This window comes from Athene noctua, chromosome 1, assembly GCF_965140245.1.
Source record: "Athene noctua chromosome 1, bAthNoc1.hap1.1, whole genome shotgun sequence".
Classification (NCBI taxonomy): Eukaryota; Metazoa; Chordata; class Aves; order Strigiformes; family Strigidae; genus Athene; species Athene noctua.
The window spans coordinates 33,894,164-33,913,689 of NC_134037.1; the positions used below are offsets into that span (position 1 = coordinate 33,894,164).

At 37.1% G+C, this 19,526-nt stretch overlaps 1 protein-coding gene across 2 annotated transcripts in view; it reads right to left on the reverse strand.

Moving 5' to 3' along the window:
• The window catches only part of LMBRD1 (LMBR1 domain containing 1), an 86,893-nt gene that overhangs the window by 17,575 nt on the left and 49,792 nt on the right, over positions 1 to 19,526 (reverse strand). For both annotated transcript variants that reach the window (XM_074895825.1, XM_074895824.1), the window contains exons 9-13: positions 17,792 to 17,944; positions 9,774 to 9,838; positions 8,901 to 9,003; positions 7,671 to 7,775; positions 6,336 to 6,485 (exon numbers count right to left, since the gene is read on the reverse strand). In XM_074895825.1, the coding sequence (XP_074751926.1) occupies positions 6,336 to 6,485; positions 7,671 to 7,775; positions 8,901 to 9,003; positions 9,774 to 9,838; positions 17,792 to 17,944 (576 nt within the window). The remainder of the gene's footprint in view (positions 1 to 6,335; positions 6,486 to 7,670; positions 7,776 to 8,900; positions 9,004 to 9,773; positions 9,839 to 17,791; positions 17,945 to 19,526) is intronic.

Sequence of the window (19,526 nt, forward strand, 5' to 3'; positions counted from 1 at the left end):
TAGTACAACATGAACATTTCTAAATGTGCTTTCATTTAGAAAAAGTCAGTAGCTTGTGCTCTTTTTGAAGACTCTTGAAAAAATAAAAACTTCACCTCTGAAATGAAAACTGAGTATAAAATTAATTTGGATTTCAACTTTGGTGATGAAGACAACATGGAAGTGTTAGTCTTGCACAATGATACCTAATAGTATACTAGTTTACTTCTGGTCTAAAAGCCAGATGATAGTATCCAATAGACATAAAACAGCCAGAGCAGAAGATGACAGATTATGCCGAACTATTGAAAACCTAAATATTCCTTTTTAAATATCTGAAGTCTTTGGAAAACTAACCCTTTCAGAGACTACACAAACTCTTTATGTACCACACTTTTCAATAGTCAGTGAATAATTTCAGTGGAGTCCAATGCAAATCCTTTGCACTACATTGATTTCTTCATACACTAATTCACTTCAAATGGTCTCATCTCTACTGTACTTACTTTCAGCCTCAGGACTTCCTAAACAGGAAACTCTCTAAAGAAATCAGTAAGGGTCAACAACTTTTCTCCTTCATGCTGAAGAAAATACATCCCTTAAAACCTACCAGAAATCAGTACAAACCGGCACATAAGACAGTTTATCTGACAACTTCATTGCTAAAGTTTATCAATATTCAGTAAATACAGCTTTCACTCTGAACATTCAAAAGCAACAAACAAGTGCCTATCTTAAACAGCAGCAGTTTGTATGAGCAGTTAACTTCGTTTCACGCAAACACACGTAAGTGTGGAGACCACTACTGACTTAAGAAAAAACGGATCCAAAAGGAGTATGATTAATCAGGAGCTAAAGTGGAACCAAAAGAGGACAATGTGTAGATAGGAACAATAGGGCAAGAACAGATGACATGAAGTTTCAATTATTCAGTATACATTTAGAGTGGTCCATCTTCAGGAAGTATCCCAGGCAGCTGTCAACATTACAGCTTGCACTCTGAGCAGCGTTCCTTCAAAAGAACAGTATTGTACAACTACAGAGGCATACAAAAAGCACAGAACAATCAGAATCAAAATTTTCTCTTCCTTATCTTTATTCATTCTAATTTTTAAATAGCAAGAATTTAAAATAAAACATGCAACAATAGCTAGACCTGCAGGTTTCCTTTGATAACATCTAGGATTTTTTCCAGCTCTAATAACATTCTTGTTCTCCATGAATACTCCTGTAATTTAAAACTTCTGACATATCTGGGTTCAACTCTAAATGCTTTCCACAAGCTCAAGGCACTGGGGTGTACCTTGAAGTCATAAAACCAGCCTCTCTTGCCCCAGCAATCCTTTCTTCTCTCCTATACAAAGCAAAACCTTGTAAAGGTCCACAGAAAGTTTTCTACCTTTTAAAAAATAGACAAAAAGTGAAATGTATTCCAAAACAGAGATATAAAGTAAAGCATTTCGTAATATTAACACTTCCTAATTAATAACCACATTTGCTATGCTAAGAGGAATAGTAATCTTATTAACTCATTAAATCAGCTGAACATCATTTTTATGTAGCTAGAACCTAACATTCAAATTTAAGCTTCTTCAATATTGTTGGAAGTGTGGCAAAACCAGCAAAAAACCTGCAAAATATATGTTTCCCTAACACACAGTGCCCACAACAAACACAGGACAGGATGGAGATCCAGTGATTTGTGTTGCCACAGCACAAAGGAGGAATGTGAGGTGAAGGCCACGGACTCCCATTCTTCCACTTCTCAAGGAATATTTGACATGACTATGCAGATTTATTTCCTGCTCTTCCCCTTCTCTCAGGGACTATTTTGCAGAACTCTGTGAGCCTTCTCTCTCATTCTTCCTCTTTTCCCACAAAACCAGCACACATCTTGCACCAAGGAATGTGCTGCGTTGATACTCAAGAAACAATGGCTTGGCCACAGACCCACCCACTCACACATACTTAGAGAAATACTATCCCAAGTTTGTATCTGACTCGGAGGGATGATAATCCAATGCCAAATCAGAGGGAGAGATCAACAGGTTTGTGTGAGCTATTTCACCACATGTGATCCCAGTGATACTGTAGACCCTAAACAGCATGCAAACTTCCAACTTCTCATTTGTTTTCCCTGCTGCATGCATTAGTATTTAGGCACTTCAGAGGCACCCGAATTGTTCTGATTTTCCACAAAAGGTATGAGAGCTTTCCTCTTAATGCTGGCATCTCAGCACTTTTGTACTGGTATACATACACTTGAGGTAGAGCCCCTTTTGCTCTGCAGTTACAGAGAAAATGACTGGACAAGGAAAAGATGGTTAAGTGACAGCAGAGGTGTCTACAGAACAATTCCTCAAAATAATTTACTTAGCACTATACAACAGAGTACTCAAGTCTCAGACATTTTTAATGTGAGTTCGTTGGACTCAAACTCTAGTGTTCCAGTTATCACATCCAGTCCAAAGCTGAAAGCAGGATGCCTCAGGGACAAGCGAGAGACAAACCCAAGTACAGTAACTCAGTGTGTGTGCTTCAAGAGCTAACACATTTTGGACACTTAAAATTGCAAGCTATCATAAAAAGGGTTAAGTTATAGTCTGTTACACTTATATAATTTGTTTCTGCTTACATTCAGGATCAAGAACTTAAAAAGATCTGTTTGCATACTTGGCCATCTAAGAGATACTTCTGTATTGCTGCTGATGACAATGGAGACACTGTGTCCTGCTGCTTAGCTGCACTCCCCCAAATTATTTATGTGAAGGCTGAGGAAGAAAAATAACTGCTGCTGTTCTGGCCCTCAACTGGGGAAAGATCAGTATCACCTATAACAAATGGCCTTTTAACTCCTCTCTGGGCCAGTGAAGTCTTACAGGTCCACTAAATAGAAACATCAGCAAGCAGTGGTCTTTCTTTCAGACAAATGGAAAACAACTTGGCCTCATTGAACAGAAATAGAAATTACATTTCCAGTATGGATAAAGTTATTTTTGCTACAAAGCTGAGAAGGCAGCCTCATTGTGGCCAGAACTCTATCTTTAATAGAGACTAGAAGACGACTCATGGCTGTTTAGCAGATGTTACAGAGGTTGTCTTAAAAGATGAAACAGTGTTTGAAGAGCTATGCAAATTGACTAAAGTCCTACCCAGGGCCTCAGTTGGTAAGGACAGTGTATCCAAAACAAACTTTCAGAAATTTCCTACAGACATCATAGCTGAAGACACTTCTAACTGGGGACCCATACTTTGAACACCCCAATAGTTGGAGAGTTAAATGAAGTAGTAGCACAGGACTAACAAACATTGCCTCACAAAAGCTCCATTTTTCTACACATATGCAGTTATTAGGAAAAGTCAAGAGCACTTCAAAGCTAAAAGGTCTTGTCAAGACCAACAGTCTCCAAAGGAAACAGTTCAAGATTCAAACAGGATTCTAACCTAATGCATCACTATAGATTTGGGTTACACATCAGTTTGACAGTTACTAGATTGGGAGTTATTGTAGAGCAAAACAAGGGGAAAAATGCTCCTTTTACACACTGTCTTTCTGTGAACCGACAGATTGATATACATGTTTATCAGTCCACTCATCCACTAAACTGACCTGAAATATTGCTTATTTATTGCTTGGTTCTATACAGTGTGGGTTACCAGTGGTGTGCCTTTAACTGATGAAATTGACTGCGGGGTGTGTGAACAATGAAAACCTAGACTGTCCCAGCGAAGTGTTGCATACAGCTTCCATCATCAGGAATTTTGCCATATGCACAAAATGTATTCCACTTGCTCAGTTTCTGTGTATGTTCCTGGCCACTCCTCAGTTCCATAACAACCAATTCATAACTCGAGAACCTCTTTTACTGCTAACACACCACAAAAAAAAATATCTGTCACTCCTTTTCATTCCCAGTCACCATCTCTCATTTCAAAATACAAAAAATTTAACATCCAGTTATCAGGGTAGTCAGATACAGAAAATGTACATTCTGAAAGATTCTTTAAGAGGATGCTGTCTGAAAACCTCATATTTACTTGGTATGCCAGAGAAGTCCAGATGTATTTTACCATCACACTCTATGCTTCATGTTATTTTAACAACAAAAACAGTTTGTACCCAAGCTATTTTATACACTTTAAATACAGCTTTTTGAAATAGGACATAAGAAGCTAAAGACCCAGGATAACTAACATATTTTTAATCCTTTAAAAGAAGGTTGTAGTTCTACTCAACCATTCCAGATAATCCTCCTTGCAGTGCTGACCAGGACTGTATGTCAATAGCTGTTTGAATGACCTAAGAGCCTCCCAACTGCCATGCTCCATTCTCTCAACTCTTTGCTACCAATTATATCTAAACTCAGATGCCATTTGTCATAAACAGCCAACATGCAAGTGTTTGTTAAGTCTCAATCCTTCTGCCCTGCTCCATATACACACATTTTACTGAAACATTGCCGTTTTATTCATAAAGCAAAACAAACTGCTAGATACACAGTCTTTATTGTCTGCTTTTCTCTTCAATTTTCCATGTTAACTGCAAGTTTTATCATGAAGGAATTTTTTTGGGGGTCACCGAAAAGCTTGAAGACTAGCTTGGTAGGATCCTTAATGAAATCATACCTCCCACCCTTCCACCCACGATGGTTATGCACTGTAATTAGAGACATACAGTCAGTCTACAATACAAAAAAACTCAAACTGCCTTTTGCAGGGACTTGAGCTCATAACTAATTCAGATATAGCAATATGTTGTAGTAATCATGCCACTAGTTCTATGTAAACTCACCATAGAAGCAAACCACTTTCCTAAACTGATTTTCAGCTTAACTTCTTGCTGATACTACCTTAATTCTGACAAGTGGAGCCAATTTAGAGATGCCCAGGCATGTTTATTTTGTATTACTTATATCTAGCATAAAATCTAATAAAAATGCATTAAACTTCCTAAATACCAGATATTCAAGTCCCCTACAGCAATTCTATTATTGTGCTTGGATTGATATCAGGATGATTAACCTCTCATTAGCAGACACAATTCAGATGTAAAGACAGCAGAAAAGTAGCATTTACTGAATGCTTCACTTCCTGAAGTGACAGCTGTACCACATGCACACAGCACATTTAAGTTGATCAGGTTCCTCTTCTCTAGCATGTTTTACACTACTTCAATTTCTCCTTGTAATCCTTTTGCTTAAAGTATTCTGCATCTTTTTAAAACTGGAAAAAAAAATATAGTGAAAAGTTAAGAGATTTTATTAAATGTTTTCAGCTGAAGAAGGTTGGTGTGTGATCTTCTTTTTAAAAGCAGTGTGTTCTCCTCCCAGAGGCACAAACTTCTGGAAAACTAACAGAAGTATTTCAAGTGCTTAAAGCAGCACCCAGTTACTTCAGTCTCATTTAAATCTCTTCTCCCACTCTGGCTCAATTGTTCTGTCTTTGTGAAACTCATACTTACACCCTAAACAATACACCAGCAGATGGGGATTTGATTGTGACTGAATATGAGCTATCAGTTCATGACCTGGTTAGTTGTCTATGTTTGCAAGATCAGATCTAACAAAGCCTACCCCTGTACGATACCAGATCCTGGTGAACAGCTGCCCATAAAACCTCTCAAGATGCATACAACATGTAACTTGGAACTTCCCCATAAATACGTAGCCTTCCACTCAAACTAAGATGAAATACAAGAATAAAAGCCATCAGGTACAGAAGATGGAAGACTAGAAAACCAAAACCTCAAAGTACACGAAAAGTGCAGTAACAGTGGCAGAAACTAGTGTTAACTACTTAATTCTGTAGAAGACTTTATATATCAGAACTGCAATGAGTTTCATGAAGCTGGACAGTCTGGTGTCTGAAATGTCATTAATCAGCGCACTCATCTTAATTCCGATTATTACTCTCTACTGTATCAAGTTATCTTCATAATTTCTCACAAATATGTACATAAACTACCAAATGCAGAAGAACAACTTCGCTTTGAGTCTACAGACAGCCTTACACACTGAAACTAATTCTCATTCCTGTCACTTGGCAACCTAAGCATACCAGTACAAAATCTAGTGGAAGCTAGCAACTGTCTTATCAAAAGAAGTAAAACAATACTCAATACTCAATGTTGTACACTGTCTGAAGATGGTCCAGGAATTCAGTTATGTTACATACAGTACATACAGTTTTTCACTTGCGTATTATCAAAATACCTACTAGTAGTTAAACCCTGCTCAAATCTCCAAACTGAGTTCTCAAAACTGAGAATGGGCCTGGCTTTAAAAGTCGCTGGAAACAGTACATTTTTGATACAGAAGGTAAGATTTATTTATTTTTTAAAAAGTATCACATCTTACCTGTACTAGGTATTTTTGGCTTCCATACATGACATACTGAGGGGCAAGACTGTAGATCATGTAACTTGTATGAAGAACTATCAACAGAAGTATCATACAGAGAAACAGGAGTGCTTGAGGTCGAGTTTTTCCTCGTCTGATTTTATAAAGCTAAAACCAGAAAACATACAAATATTAACATAATGATTTTTTTTTTCTGAATACATTTAAAACCCTCTGTAATTCAAGTAACAGTTTTAATTCTACTGACAGAAGTGGGAGCTGCTAAAATTATCCTCTGGCAACTTAATTCCGATAAGTCAAAGTCTTCAGGTATATTTACCTGAATTTCAAAGCACAGCTAGTTAATCAAATTAATTGTTGTTTGTATTAATGACCCAGAACACTTATACACCAGCAGTAAGTAGCAAGATTTAAACGGTGTTGCCTACCATTGATAACAAACTGCACCTTGGTTTGACAAAGAATATTGTGTCCTTCAGTCAGGGTAAGGTGTTATCTATCACTATACCTCTAATCAGATTGAGAAACAGAGGAGGGAGTTATGAGAGAGTATTCCCAGTCTCAGGAAAACTTACACACCATATGGTGGCATCTTTTCCACTTTACACTGCAGGGAATTCCCAAAGAGTCAACCTGAGTACCACATTAGGGTAAAGAAGCTGACAGCTGAGGAATAAATGATGGAAGACCAAAACAAACAGCCATTCTCAACTCACTGCAAGGACTCAGGGTCACTCTACAATTTCAGGGTGTCACCACATGAAAAGGTGACGGTATTAAAGGGAAAGCAGGTACCAAAGCAGGGAAATACTTAACCAAGCACTGTAAGCATGAATGACATACTGTTGGACACAAATATGCCTTTGACAGAGCCATATATTATTTGCATCATATTTAGATGTGTCATATCACTGTACTGTTTTATCTCTTATCAAGCTAGATCAACTTGCTTGCCACCTAAAATGCAAGTCAAACACTGACTGCATGCACATTTCAGATTTTGACCATAAAATTCACTAATACTTTCGGTACATCAGAATTACATGACTTTAACTTACAAAAGTCAGAAGCCAAAGTGCCACTGATTAAACACTTGAGTCAGCTGACTGTATTGATTAAACTAAAATATCAGGTTTGGTCTGATAACTTAGAACAAAAGCTGTAAAAAGTGCACAACAGGCTTCTAACACTCAGACATACAGACAGTGCTATTTGCAACATACAGTATTTATGAAGCAGGACATAATGACTATGTATTAAATATATTCAATATCCTGTATTTGTTTAACATCTTAAGAGTTCAGTCTACAATACTCAGTAAGTCATATTTACCCTTATCCAGAAGAACCATATACCCATATTTCGAATCCCTGCCATTGAAGTGAAGATAAAGTACATAACAATAGTTGTAATAAGAATATAATCAAGTGGAAAAACCTAAAACAAGAAGAACACAAGTTCAGACGACAAGAAAATGTTCAAACTAGAAAACAAGCTCTTCCCTCACTTATTTAGCTTTAAGTAGTTTCTACTTATAGCATCTGAGGTAGTAACAGTCCTTCCATTTAAAAGTTTTACATAACTGCCTCCAAATATAGCTAATATAGCTTGCTGCTAATAGAAGCTTATACAATTAGTTTAGGAAGGCAACTGAGCATTTTTCTTTAATATTGCTTTAATTTTGAAGTGTTCTACATTTTTAGGCCAAGAAATACTTAATTCCATTCTGAGAGTACATTTAAAAGAACGTCCGCAGTGGCAACAATCATTTTAGGACTGCACAGGCATTCTATCTGAATATTTCTGAACATACTTGCCAATTTTTATGTTTAGATTAATAACAACTTGAGATAATAATGCTGCTGAACACTACTTTTCTCAGTAAAATGGAAACTTAGGTATTCAATAGTTTTAGAAACCATGGTGAAGAAATGCATTGTGCCAACCTACTACAGCAAGAATATGGAAAGAACTCAACTAGGGGAGAACAAAACACTCACTTCCATTAAAGCTTTTCTTTTCCTTAGCTTACTTATGACCAATTGCCAAATTCATGTGGTCTTGTTGCCTTCCAACCCCACTGAAGTTACAGATGTTTGTTCTTAGGTAGGATTTGTTACAAAGACTAATGCATTACTATAACATACATTATGCACAGAGTGTAATGTTATCTTTCAAGATACAAGAATTTACTTGCGGGGGGGGAGAAACTATCAAGGTACACAAACAACTAGAAAGCAGGTAGGGTATGGGAGGAAGTTGCTTTTATTCTGCGCATGATAACTACAAGGGATGTCATTCTTCATTGCCACTATGTTCTCAAATGAAAGCTAGTTTCCAGCACCACCTTCCTCCAGCAACTGGCTGCCATCCACCCAAGTTTTTCATATCCATATCTAATAACTAAAAGACTGTTACCAAGGAAGTTGCCTTGCTTTTACAGAACAGACATCTAGACAGTTTTAACGAACTGTTTGGGTCCAAATGTAGTTCACCTTTTGACAGCTCACTAGAAAAGACAGGAACATCCTTACATACGTATATCACCATTTTTTTACTTACTGTTTGAAGAACAGGTAACAGCATATTCAATGGATTGGTCAGATTAGTTCCTAAAATTATAAATCCTGAGTCGAAGCCAGCTGAATGTAGAGCTTTGTCCAGACTGCAGTAATTAAGAAAAACTGGTTAAGTGCTATGGTTGTCCCAGAGCTTTTTGTCTTCAGTTTAGTTTAAAAGGGCAGCTCAAAAAAACCCCCTTAAACTAAGCCCAGAAGCTGACAGCTTTTTCATATCTATATAGACACATGCTTTGTTTTACCACACTCATTGCACTTGTCCTATGAAAAGGTATATTGATTTCTGCATCTCCTTGGCATTTTAGCTTTTCCTTAGTTTGGGTCATAGAACTTACTTGCCCAGTCTGAAAAATTAAAAATGCCAACATTGAGACCTCTGGTTTGTGTCAGTCTTCACTGAAACCCACCTGATTTGCAGCCAGCTATATTGCTTTCAACACCATGAAACAATTACAGTGTAATGCACATTATAAAGGATTATACATTTCACTTACTGCAAGAATTTAAGCACCAGTTACCCAGCCCAAGAAATACCTACATGCATGAAGATTCATTCAAACAAATCAGAGTATTTTTGTAGTCAGAATTAAACTTCCTTAACATACATGCTTAATTTCGCTATTGAATCAGAACTGTTTTCAGCAGCAGTGAATCAAGCTGAACCACGTCCTTTTTTGAATCTGTTTTCACACATTTTGCTCAGTTTCAATATATATTATTATAATGAGAAATGCAGCTCTAGTTACAGAAATGTAGCAGAGAAAAGTGGGCTGACTTGAAGAAAACCACCCCAATTTTGGTGTTGAGCAGAAACTATGTAGTTTAATGGTTAAGCAAAATGCTCAAATGTACTTACTTTGACAAGAACAGGGAGACAGTGAAGAGCAGTGCCACTATGATGAAGAAAACTCCCCACACAATCTAAAAGTAAAGATTTTTTACAATTAAACTGAAAGTACTTGCAGTCAATACAGAAGTGAAGACTTGTCTAAGTTTCAATAAAGTATTACTGATCTTAGACCACCTCAGAACTCAAACACACCTGAAACAATAACTTTCTGGTAAATACTAGAGAGAAGTGCTAACAAAATGCTTACTCTGTTAAACAGGGTTTATGCCAAGCATTTAAAAAGCTGATCATCTAAGATGAAAACCACCTCTGCCTGGTAGATACAGTAAGATCAGAATCAAGAGCTGAAGTATATCATGTACTATAGTGCAATAGAGAAGTCTACCTGTAAGTCAAAATTGTCACTAACACCACAAATGTTATATTAAATGAACACAGCATTTAGCAGAATTTACAACCTGTACTTGCTATATTATACAGAAAACCTTAACTATACACATGCATTTGGGTTTAATTAAGGGAAATTAAAGTTTATTTCCCTTGGCTACCACAACTGTGTGCTCACTTTCCAAAAGGAGGCAACCTGTGCACAGCTTACAAGGAACATCCCACATTTCCCATGCAAGAATTCTCTTCTGCAGTGCTACTCAAACATGCCGTGACCAAATCATTTGGGAGGGACTGATGTAAAATCCAAGTAACGAAGCCCAAATACCAGGTCTATCTTTTTCTTGCTTCTGTCTGCAAGTCCTCTCAGTTACTTATCGGTATTGAGCATTTCAAACCAATTTTCAAAGTTCAAGTTAGAGAAGTCAACTTTACAAAGTATTTTGACCCAAATGTTTAGGTTGCCTAGGAAATTTATCTTTGAAGTAAAGACTTGAGAATGAACTCATAGGAAAAAAGAGATGCTTATAAATACTAAGGTAGTAAGAAAAATACTTGAGTTTCAAGAAAAGCTAAGTAAGTGCTACTTAAATACTATTATTTTAAAACACTTTCTATTCACAAGTGATTAAAGTAAAATGAGATTACTACAACCACATCACAACTGCCAGATAAAGGCCTCTTCTGGAGAAGGTTTCAGAAAAGCTTCCATACCCCTTTAGCTACACTAGGTGAGTCATTTACCCTGAAATCTTCCTCTGGAATACATACCCTATTCAAGAATTTGAAACCAAAAAATGTAACAGCTGTAGTTATTTAGCCAGCAAGTCAGCATAGATAGGTACAGGTAAAAATTTGTTAAGGACCACTATAATTAAATCAGATACTGCTATTGTTTTTAAAATCAGCAATAGCAAGCTTTTTTGTAAGCTTTTGGACAGTAATATAGAACTGCCTGACATACAAAATAAGAGCATAATTTCTTGGCTAAGCCAAGGTGGCATGTGAAACACTAAATTAAGTTTACAAAATCTTCATTTAGTCCTGGTAGACCAACCATATAAGCAGTTAAATTGGGTTTATGCATTCAGGTTTTTCAGGTTTTAAATGCTAGATTAAAATAAGCAAACAGCTTAAAAATCTTTGAATATAGTCAAAGTATGAAAAGTTTATTTTAAACAGGAGAAATTCAGGAAGCTTAGCAGTAAGTTTAGAGAACTGAAAGCAATGTTCTGATAACTGTACATTCTGTTTTACCCATTTACTTTTCTTTATCTTTAGATTTTCTTTCTGTTCTATGAATCAAGTAGATTCAGACCAAATTATGTAGGCCTTATTAGATATAGATTTAGAGACAAATATCAAGGTAAGTATTAACTTGTGCATTTCCACATATTTAAGCATACTAAATTTTTACCTCTCCACAGCAAACTCCCACTAGATATCAGCTGTACAGGAAATAGATATTTAAAAACAACTGAGACCAAGAGTCTGAAGTGTGCATTAATTATCTTCTGCCAACTAGGACCAGTAGACAGTTACCCATACTTCTGGAATATATTTGTCTTCTGAAGTGATGCATAACACTCTCAGAAGTAGATAAGTAGTTAAGAAAGCCCTCTTTTTCCCCATTTTAACCTCAAGAGCAGCCCTATGAAATAAGAGATTGAAGAGATCTTCATTCTACCTTATTTCTACCTTATTCTACCTTACCTTGTATTTCCACAGCACCATTAAGACTAGTGAACCCTAAATTATTTGCAATTAACATCAACCTATGTTTACACAACTTCAGAGAATCAGTTGACTGAGGCCTTTCACAGAAGGGTTTATGTTTTTATCTAGATTCTCCTGGTACTTCAACTGATTACAGACCAATCTACATCTCATTTCTAGTCTATTAACCAGCACTTGGTCAACAACTAAGAGAATACCAACACTCAGACTAGTAGTTGAGTTTGCAAATTACATAGTCCAGCTGAGCCTTATCAAGTGGTATCAACCTCACTTAAGTTAAAAGCATGTCTCCAGTTGGGTATCATTTAGTATCTGGGTAAAGGATAGAATACTTCCTTGCCTTTCATCTGCATAAAGCCTAAGGTAGGCTAGAAAAACATTTCCATAGGAATTAATACACTCACTCTTGCCTTTTACTTACCACCTGTAGCAAAGGACAAATTTGTCATTCACAATCTTATTGGGACACTGCTGTTTACTAGCTTTAAAGCAACTATAGTATCTTCAAAGATTCTAGATACTTTTAGCCATGAAAATTTACAAAATAGTTTTGTTTTGTGTTACAACATAAATGAGAAGGGATCCAAGCCCCTGAGAACATGAGTTCAACTTCAGAGCAAAGGACAGTGCTTAACCAAAACCTCTTGTTCTCATAGAAGCACTGTTGCTTTATCAACTGATACTGAAAAGCTTTTAGTACTAGAACAGGTGAAAACAAAAAGCCTGGGTTTCAGCCAAACAGAAATTTAGTAAGGTTATTTAAAGAACCAAGCAACTCTTGATCTACATTAAGAAAAGTCTAGCTTTCAATTCAAGACAATCTTGTTTCCTACTCCCTAGTCCTTTTGAAAGCAGGACCTCAATGGAACCATACCTCAAGCTATATTACCTCCTCCACTACAAGTTTGAACTGCTCCATTTCCAGGCCACTTCCTCAGATACCTCAGCTACAAAACACAGACCCCATACCCACCTGTACTCAATCATTTGCTACAGAACAGGTTTCAGAGCTGCTTCCTTGCACTTGGATCACTTTGATCACCAGTGTCCACCCAGGTCTTCTAGTCTACAATCTGTTTGGCAGTCTAGCATACATACAGGTAACTGACAGAAAACAGTGAATCATGTTTTTATACAAGACCACAGACATTACAAAAACAAGGACTTGAAATAATGCCTACTAATACAACTTGAACTTCAGTCAGCAGTGTTTTTAGCATCTTAATAGAAAGACTCTACATGGGCAAGTAAGGAAGCAGCTAAAGCATAAGACAGTAAGAACTGGTTTACTTAAAGCTTTGTTTTACATTTGAATATATATGATTAAAAGACATGGCTAAGCAAAAACCAAGACAAAAACATCAATATAGGCATTTCTCAATAGTATAAATGGAAGCACACTACTTCTAGGCCATAGCGGAAAACTGACTTGTTCTTCAGTTTAGTAAGCCAGGCCAAATAAATTTGGAAATATTCAACTGATTATTTTTCCACTGCTACTGCACATAATCAAGTCACAAGCTGGTAAGTTTTTTCTGCCATTATTCATGTTCTGCTTACATAGTTTTCCCTGGTACCTCCCTTCAATTTCCTAAACATTTCTCTGATCCCTGCATCATCCTTGTTTGAGTTATTCAGAGAGCTCTTTGCCTCCTATCCCTGCTCCCAGACCTCAGTCAAGATGAATTGTTTAATCTATGAATAATTCTGAAGTGATATTAAGACAATAATGGAATTTAAGACTTAATTTATTCTGAGTAGGAATGAGCACATGATCCACAAACTTAAGTGGTACTTCTTTAAAAAGCCTCAAAATTAACTTCCAAATATCATTAATATTTGCCCTCCAAAAAGCTAAAAGAATACTCTCCTGCTCAATCGAATCCTACAGCAGCACATACTCACAAAAAAGAAACTGATTCTGCTTAGGACTATTCCATGACTGAAACAACACTGAAGCAACACAAAAATTTAAAGGAGCAGTCATCCTCTCAGGGCTGGTATCCATTTACAGAGTAAAGAAAACTTGTGGCACATTATAGAAGAATTATACTGACCAAGAAGCAAGCTGGATTCCCCATGGGAAACACCTACTATTTTTATTGGGTTTACATAGCAAGGTTTTGGTAGCAGAGGGGCTGTAGCAGTGTCCTCTCCGAGGAGAGGCCAGATGCTACCTGCGCTGGACACAGCCACTTCCAGTTGGGTCCAAATGACCCACTGCTGGCCAACCCTAAGCCCAACAGCCAAGTTGCTGGCCCCTCTGGGAAAACATATCCCTAAAAATGAAAAATACCAGACAGCAGAGGAGTGAGAGAAAAAGTGATAAACAACCCTATAGATACCAAGTTCAGAGGAGCTGGTGCTGCTCCAGGCAATGGAGCAGACATCCCGCCCCAGCCTGTTAACAGCACCATGGTGGAGCAGATAATCACACTCAGCCTATGAAGGATTCCACGTGAGAACAAGTGGATGTTTTCTGAAGGAAGCTGCAGCCTAAGGGATCCCACATGCTGAAGCAGGTTTTTTTAACAAGAACTACAGCCCACAGAGTAGACCCATGGTGGAACAAGGATAAAGTGTGAGGAAGTAGCAGCAGCAGGGAAGAGATCTTATGGACTGACGGCAGCTCCCTACTCCTCATCCTCACTGTGCCACTCCAGAGTCAGGACAAAAGGAGTAAAGCCAAGCTTAGGAAAAAGTGGGCAGGGGGAAGGAGGTCTTTGTGTCACTTAGACACTTTAAATGGTCTTTGTTTTTTACCATTCAAAAATCCATTTTAATTGGCAAATTTTCTTCAACTCTGTTTTGCCCATGACAGTAACCGGTAAATGACTGAATGATTGCCCTATTTCAACCCACACATTTTTCCATCTTATTTCCTCCCCCATCCTGTTGATGGAGAGTGAGAGAGCAACTGGATAGGCATTTAGCAGGCAGCCAAGTCAACCCACAGCACTACGGCCTGACATGACCTACCTTCCAGGAAGTTCCAGGTAAGCTGGCAAGCATGGGTTCAAAATGATTGTTAGATGAAGCAATTAACACTAAGTTATCACTATGTAAGTTTAGGATATGAAATATTCACATCTTTTGCTTGTCATGCTGCCAACCTCCCTGATGTAGAAGATGCAGCTGTGAACACAGGAAGTCTGTCAGTTTAGCCACACCACCCCTGAGGCAAGTAAACTGACTCCTGACAGCACCTACAGTCTTCACTAGCACTCTGCTAGTATAGCTGTTATTCCAAGCAATTGCTTACAATTTCCTTTCTTTCAGCTCTCTCCAGAGAAGGAGTGTGGGGCAGGGAAACAGAATTAAAAGCCCACTGAAAAGAAGGAAAAAAAAAAATAGAGTAATACCCTAGCCCTCCATCCTCAAGACAGCATTAACTGTACCTATGCTTCTCTGAAGGACTTCAGCAGCAGGTGGAGAGACAGACACATCTATACAGAGTTCTCATTATTCTTAAGATTAGATAGGAGAAAACCTGAACTCTAGCAAGGGAGAGATAAAGTGTACCACTGTTTATCAAGACAATGCTGGTCTGAATCTTCAAAACGGTGCACTTTTCACATATTGCTCACCTTAGGCATCTCTTCAGTTGGTTCACAACTGTTTTGAAGTACCTCATGAAAAACTGATGTAGTACTCCCAACTTACCATTGTTGAATAGACTTCCATGTTTTACTACCTACAGTCTTGTTCATATACTGAGCAAACATAACTATGTGCTCTGGAGGTTTTTTCCCTAAGCAGTTTCTATACTTATCTCTAGAGTATACCACATGTCTCTTACTACAGAAAGTATCAGATGAAAGTGTGAGGAAGCCATCATAAGGGAAGAAGTAGATTGCTACCTATGGGAAAGGTTACATTTTGTAGAAAGAAGTTAGACTACTTTGACATTACTTAACAATCACATGACCACCATTACTAATTTCCTTGGGATCTTCCAGATGTTTTGCTTTTGACTAAATTGAAAAATTAACAGCTTCATCTTTTAGTTCACTTTCACCTTTCTTCAAAAATTAACAGCTTCAGCTCTGAGTAAAACAATTGTTCTCAGAATTTACTTTATTCCATGTCAAAAAACCCCTTACTCTTCAGAGAAAAAAAAGTTTTGGCTTTGTTTAACAAGTCACACTAATAGATACTTAGCAGTTACAAAATTATTAAAGCAAGACTATAGGAGGACACTATGCAAAGACAGTATTATAGAGGTGTGAATGTAAATACATTAACACTGCAAGAGACCTCTAAGACTAAAAGTTCTTCCTGAACATGTTCTGCTCTGTCATATCCTGTAGTCTGCAGCTTCCATAAACCTGACCATCCCAAACAAAGCAGAAACAGCATTCTCCCTATCTAGTACTTGCCTCACAACAAATAGAATTTCTCTTAAAGTCTGAGAAACAGCCATATAGTAATATACAAGTTGCACTAAAGATAGAAGCATTGGAGCTTTGCTTAGTGCTTTACAAGTTCTTCTGCACCTCTCTGTGGATCAGAAGTAGTATATATGGACTTCATGAAGTCAACCATTCAATTAGTGGCTAAGATACACGTGAAAGACAACCCAAATGCTATTAAAGTAACAGTAAAACAGTCCTGCAAGACTTAGTATGTTAAGTGATTGACATCTTCACAGGACAGCTCAAAAATTAAAGTAAACAAGTTTTGTAACTAGTATCATACCATCATCCTGTTCCAAGTGAAAATCTGTCAGGAAAAAATCATCCATCATCTGCAACTCCCCTTTAGTCTGCAATTTCTAAGTCAACAATTCACAGTGACTGTCACAGTTACCGAGAGAACAAAAAAAGCATTCAAATTATAAGAACAAAGATACACTAGAATATCGTCCTGACCATAAGTGATAATCTGTAAATAATAATATTGTACACTATCCTATGAAAACACAATGAACTTAAAAATTCTACAGACAATAGGTATAGCAAATATATTTCTCAAAATCAAGGTTAATGTGAAGTTAAATAAACTACACAAGCTATTTTGAATCAAAGGAAGCATCCGAACTGTTGAAGTGAATAGTTAGGGATATTTGTCTTTTAAATGAAAGGACTAAGTCTAGATTTCTAACATATCATAGCAAGATAACTCCAGTACGATTTTCACACTGAAAGCCTTTGTTCAACTCCAATTTCAGCCCATTTCCGTTGGTACTCAGCATTAACAGTAGCAATGACATTAGAGGTGATTGCTTACAGTCCCCCCATAGCTTTTCAAAGTTCAAGCCTACAGTTTAAAGTAATGCTAAAAAATTTCTTCCTACACCTAGCTGGCAAAAAATAATGTATACAGCAATACTGTTCCATAAAAGCATCCATTAAAATGAAAATCCCAAGATCAAGAAGAGACCAAGATCAAAGTTTTGCCCCACTAACAGTCTCCTCTGCACTGGTAAACTATCAAGATGTAAGTTCCATACAGCTAGCTTGCTATATTGCTCAATTATTTGACAAGACGCTCATTCCAAATGCATATATTCTTAAAGTATCTCTCACTTTTGCTAGCTACATGTGATTTACAGTAACCTAAACTAGCTGACAGCTATAGAGTTATTTCTTCTCTTCACCCCATTTTTACCTGCCTGAGAAAATAAAGATATTCACATTTTCTATGGCAGTGGCACTAAAGTAGATCAGCTAGGACTTGCTCCTTCTCCATCTTAATTATATATCTTAGGCAAAGTAAAAGGTTTTCCAAGAGCTCAGAGCTTGCTATAGGGCTGTTATTGTGCAGCATAACAGTAATTAAGAAAATAAGCAGTTGATATGCAGGATGGTAACTGATAAGCTTGACCTATGATTTGTATGGGAAGAAGAAAGATGGAAATTATTTCAATTCAAGTCTCAAAAAATTATAAAAAGTCTTACCTTTAGAGGTCGGATAGCTTCACAGAACTTCGTCCACCAGCTCTTCTCAATAGACTCCAGATGCCTCTCTCTTCTTCGCAGTGTCCTTAGTCTCTCTTCTAGTTGTTGTACAGTCCGTCTATCCCTTGACGACAGAGGCCGACCATCTCTACACTGGGTACCAAAAAACATTGCAGAAGATCAAGGGACATTAGAGTTGTTGTAACTCATTACAGTAGATGTCAAGTCTATTTTCTCAATTCAAAGACTTTGTAGTAAATAACTCACACTGTTGCTATGCATAGCAACAGAGTGAAGTGCAAAAGTCACAACGTATAACAAGGGGGGGAATTCCTATCAGGTGGCAGAAAACACTTTCCACAATGACAATGTTAAATTTCAACAGGGTGGGCAGTCTCCGTGGCTAGATACACTTAAAATGCCCAGATGTGATCTGAATAACCTGATCTAATCTGAAAGAGGTCCTCGCTTTGTGTAGAGGGTTGAATCCGACGACTTTCAGGAGGTCACTTCCAATTAAATTCCATGAGTAAATGAATATACAAAGCTCAGCCCCTGTATTTTCTTGCCAGCATTCCACTACAGATACTCATTTGTGTTTCTTGTACTTGCAAGAGCAAGGTGACTTGATGTTCCAAAAATTATCCTTACAGAAATGCAAACAAGAGGCACGATTACCCCAAGAATTAGTTGAGTATACAAGATATACATAATCAAAGAAACAGTTAAGAATGTACTTTAATTCTGAGCCTCTAAAAACTGAGCAGGCACCACTGCACTCTGTTGTAAATCTAGTAGCACATCCTTAAACATCAGTTCTATACTAATAAGCAAAAGAAACAAAATAGGCATTAGGTAGCTGAAGCAAATTTTTTTCTAACATTGTTGCTACTGTATAACAAACCGATCCTTAGATAAAAATATCTTACAGTTTAATACATCTACTATGTTTTTAAATTTTGAAATTCCCCATTCAATTTTTTCCCTCTTATTTTAAAAGAGACTTCCTGCAAACAGTGAAACACTTCACACCCAGTGAAGTTAAAGTGAATCTGTTTTAGAGAAATTTCTCAAAAAGGTTACAAGTCTAAGACCACATTCTTGGAACATGTAACACATAAATTAAGATATCTGAATGTACTTCTAACAGGAACACATATTCTCCATACCCTGTACGGCACCTCAATGACTTGAAAAACACTTTTTGAAAAGTCTAAGCTCTTAAGCTGCAGGTGCAAGCTTCAATTGTTTAAGACTAATGAAATACAGCTACCAGGTGTATTAATAGCAGACTATGCTACATACTGAATCTTTTCGTTATATTAAGGAACATACTTTCATACTCTCAGTTTTCAACTTTACATTAGTCTTAGTAACACTCACTTTCTTCACGACTTAAAGCAAATGCAACTGAAGAACTTATTTCAATTACAGACTGAAGAACCTTGACCATAATCCATAAATCAAGGAAAATTAGTTTATACAAATGGTCACATTAACTTAGACTTTATACTTTTTGATCCTACTCATTCACTAGATTGAATGAGACCAGTTGCTTGCAAGCTCATAATCCAACAACCTTCTGTAGTAAGTAATACTTCATTTGTCAAGGGTTTCTCATTTTTCTCACATTGATTTCAGTAATACAGATGCCTTTGGTGTAGTAGTACTCTGTACAAAACCAAAACTTTAAGCTGGGAGAGACTACTTTTTAGGTTTCATTATGCAGTAAGAT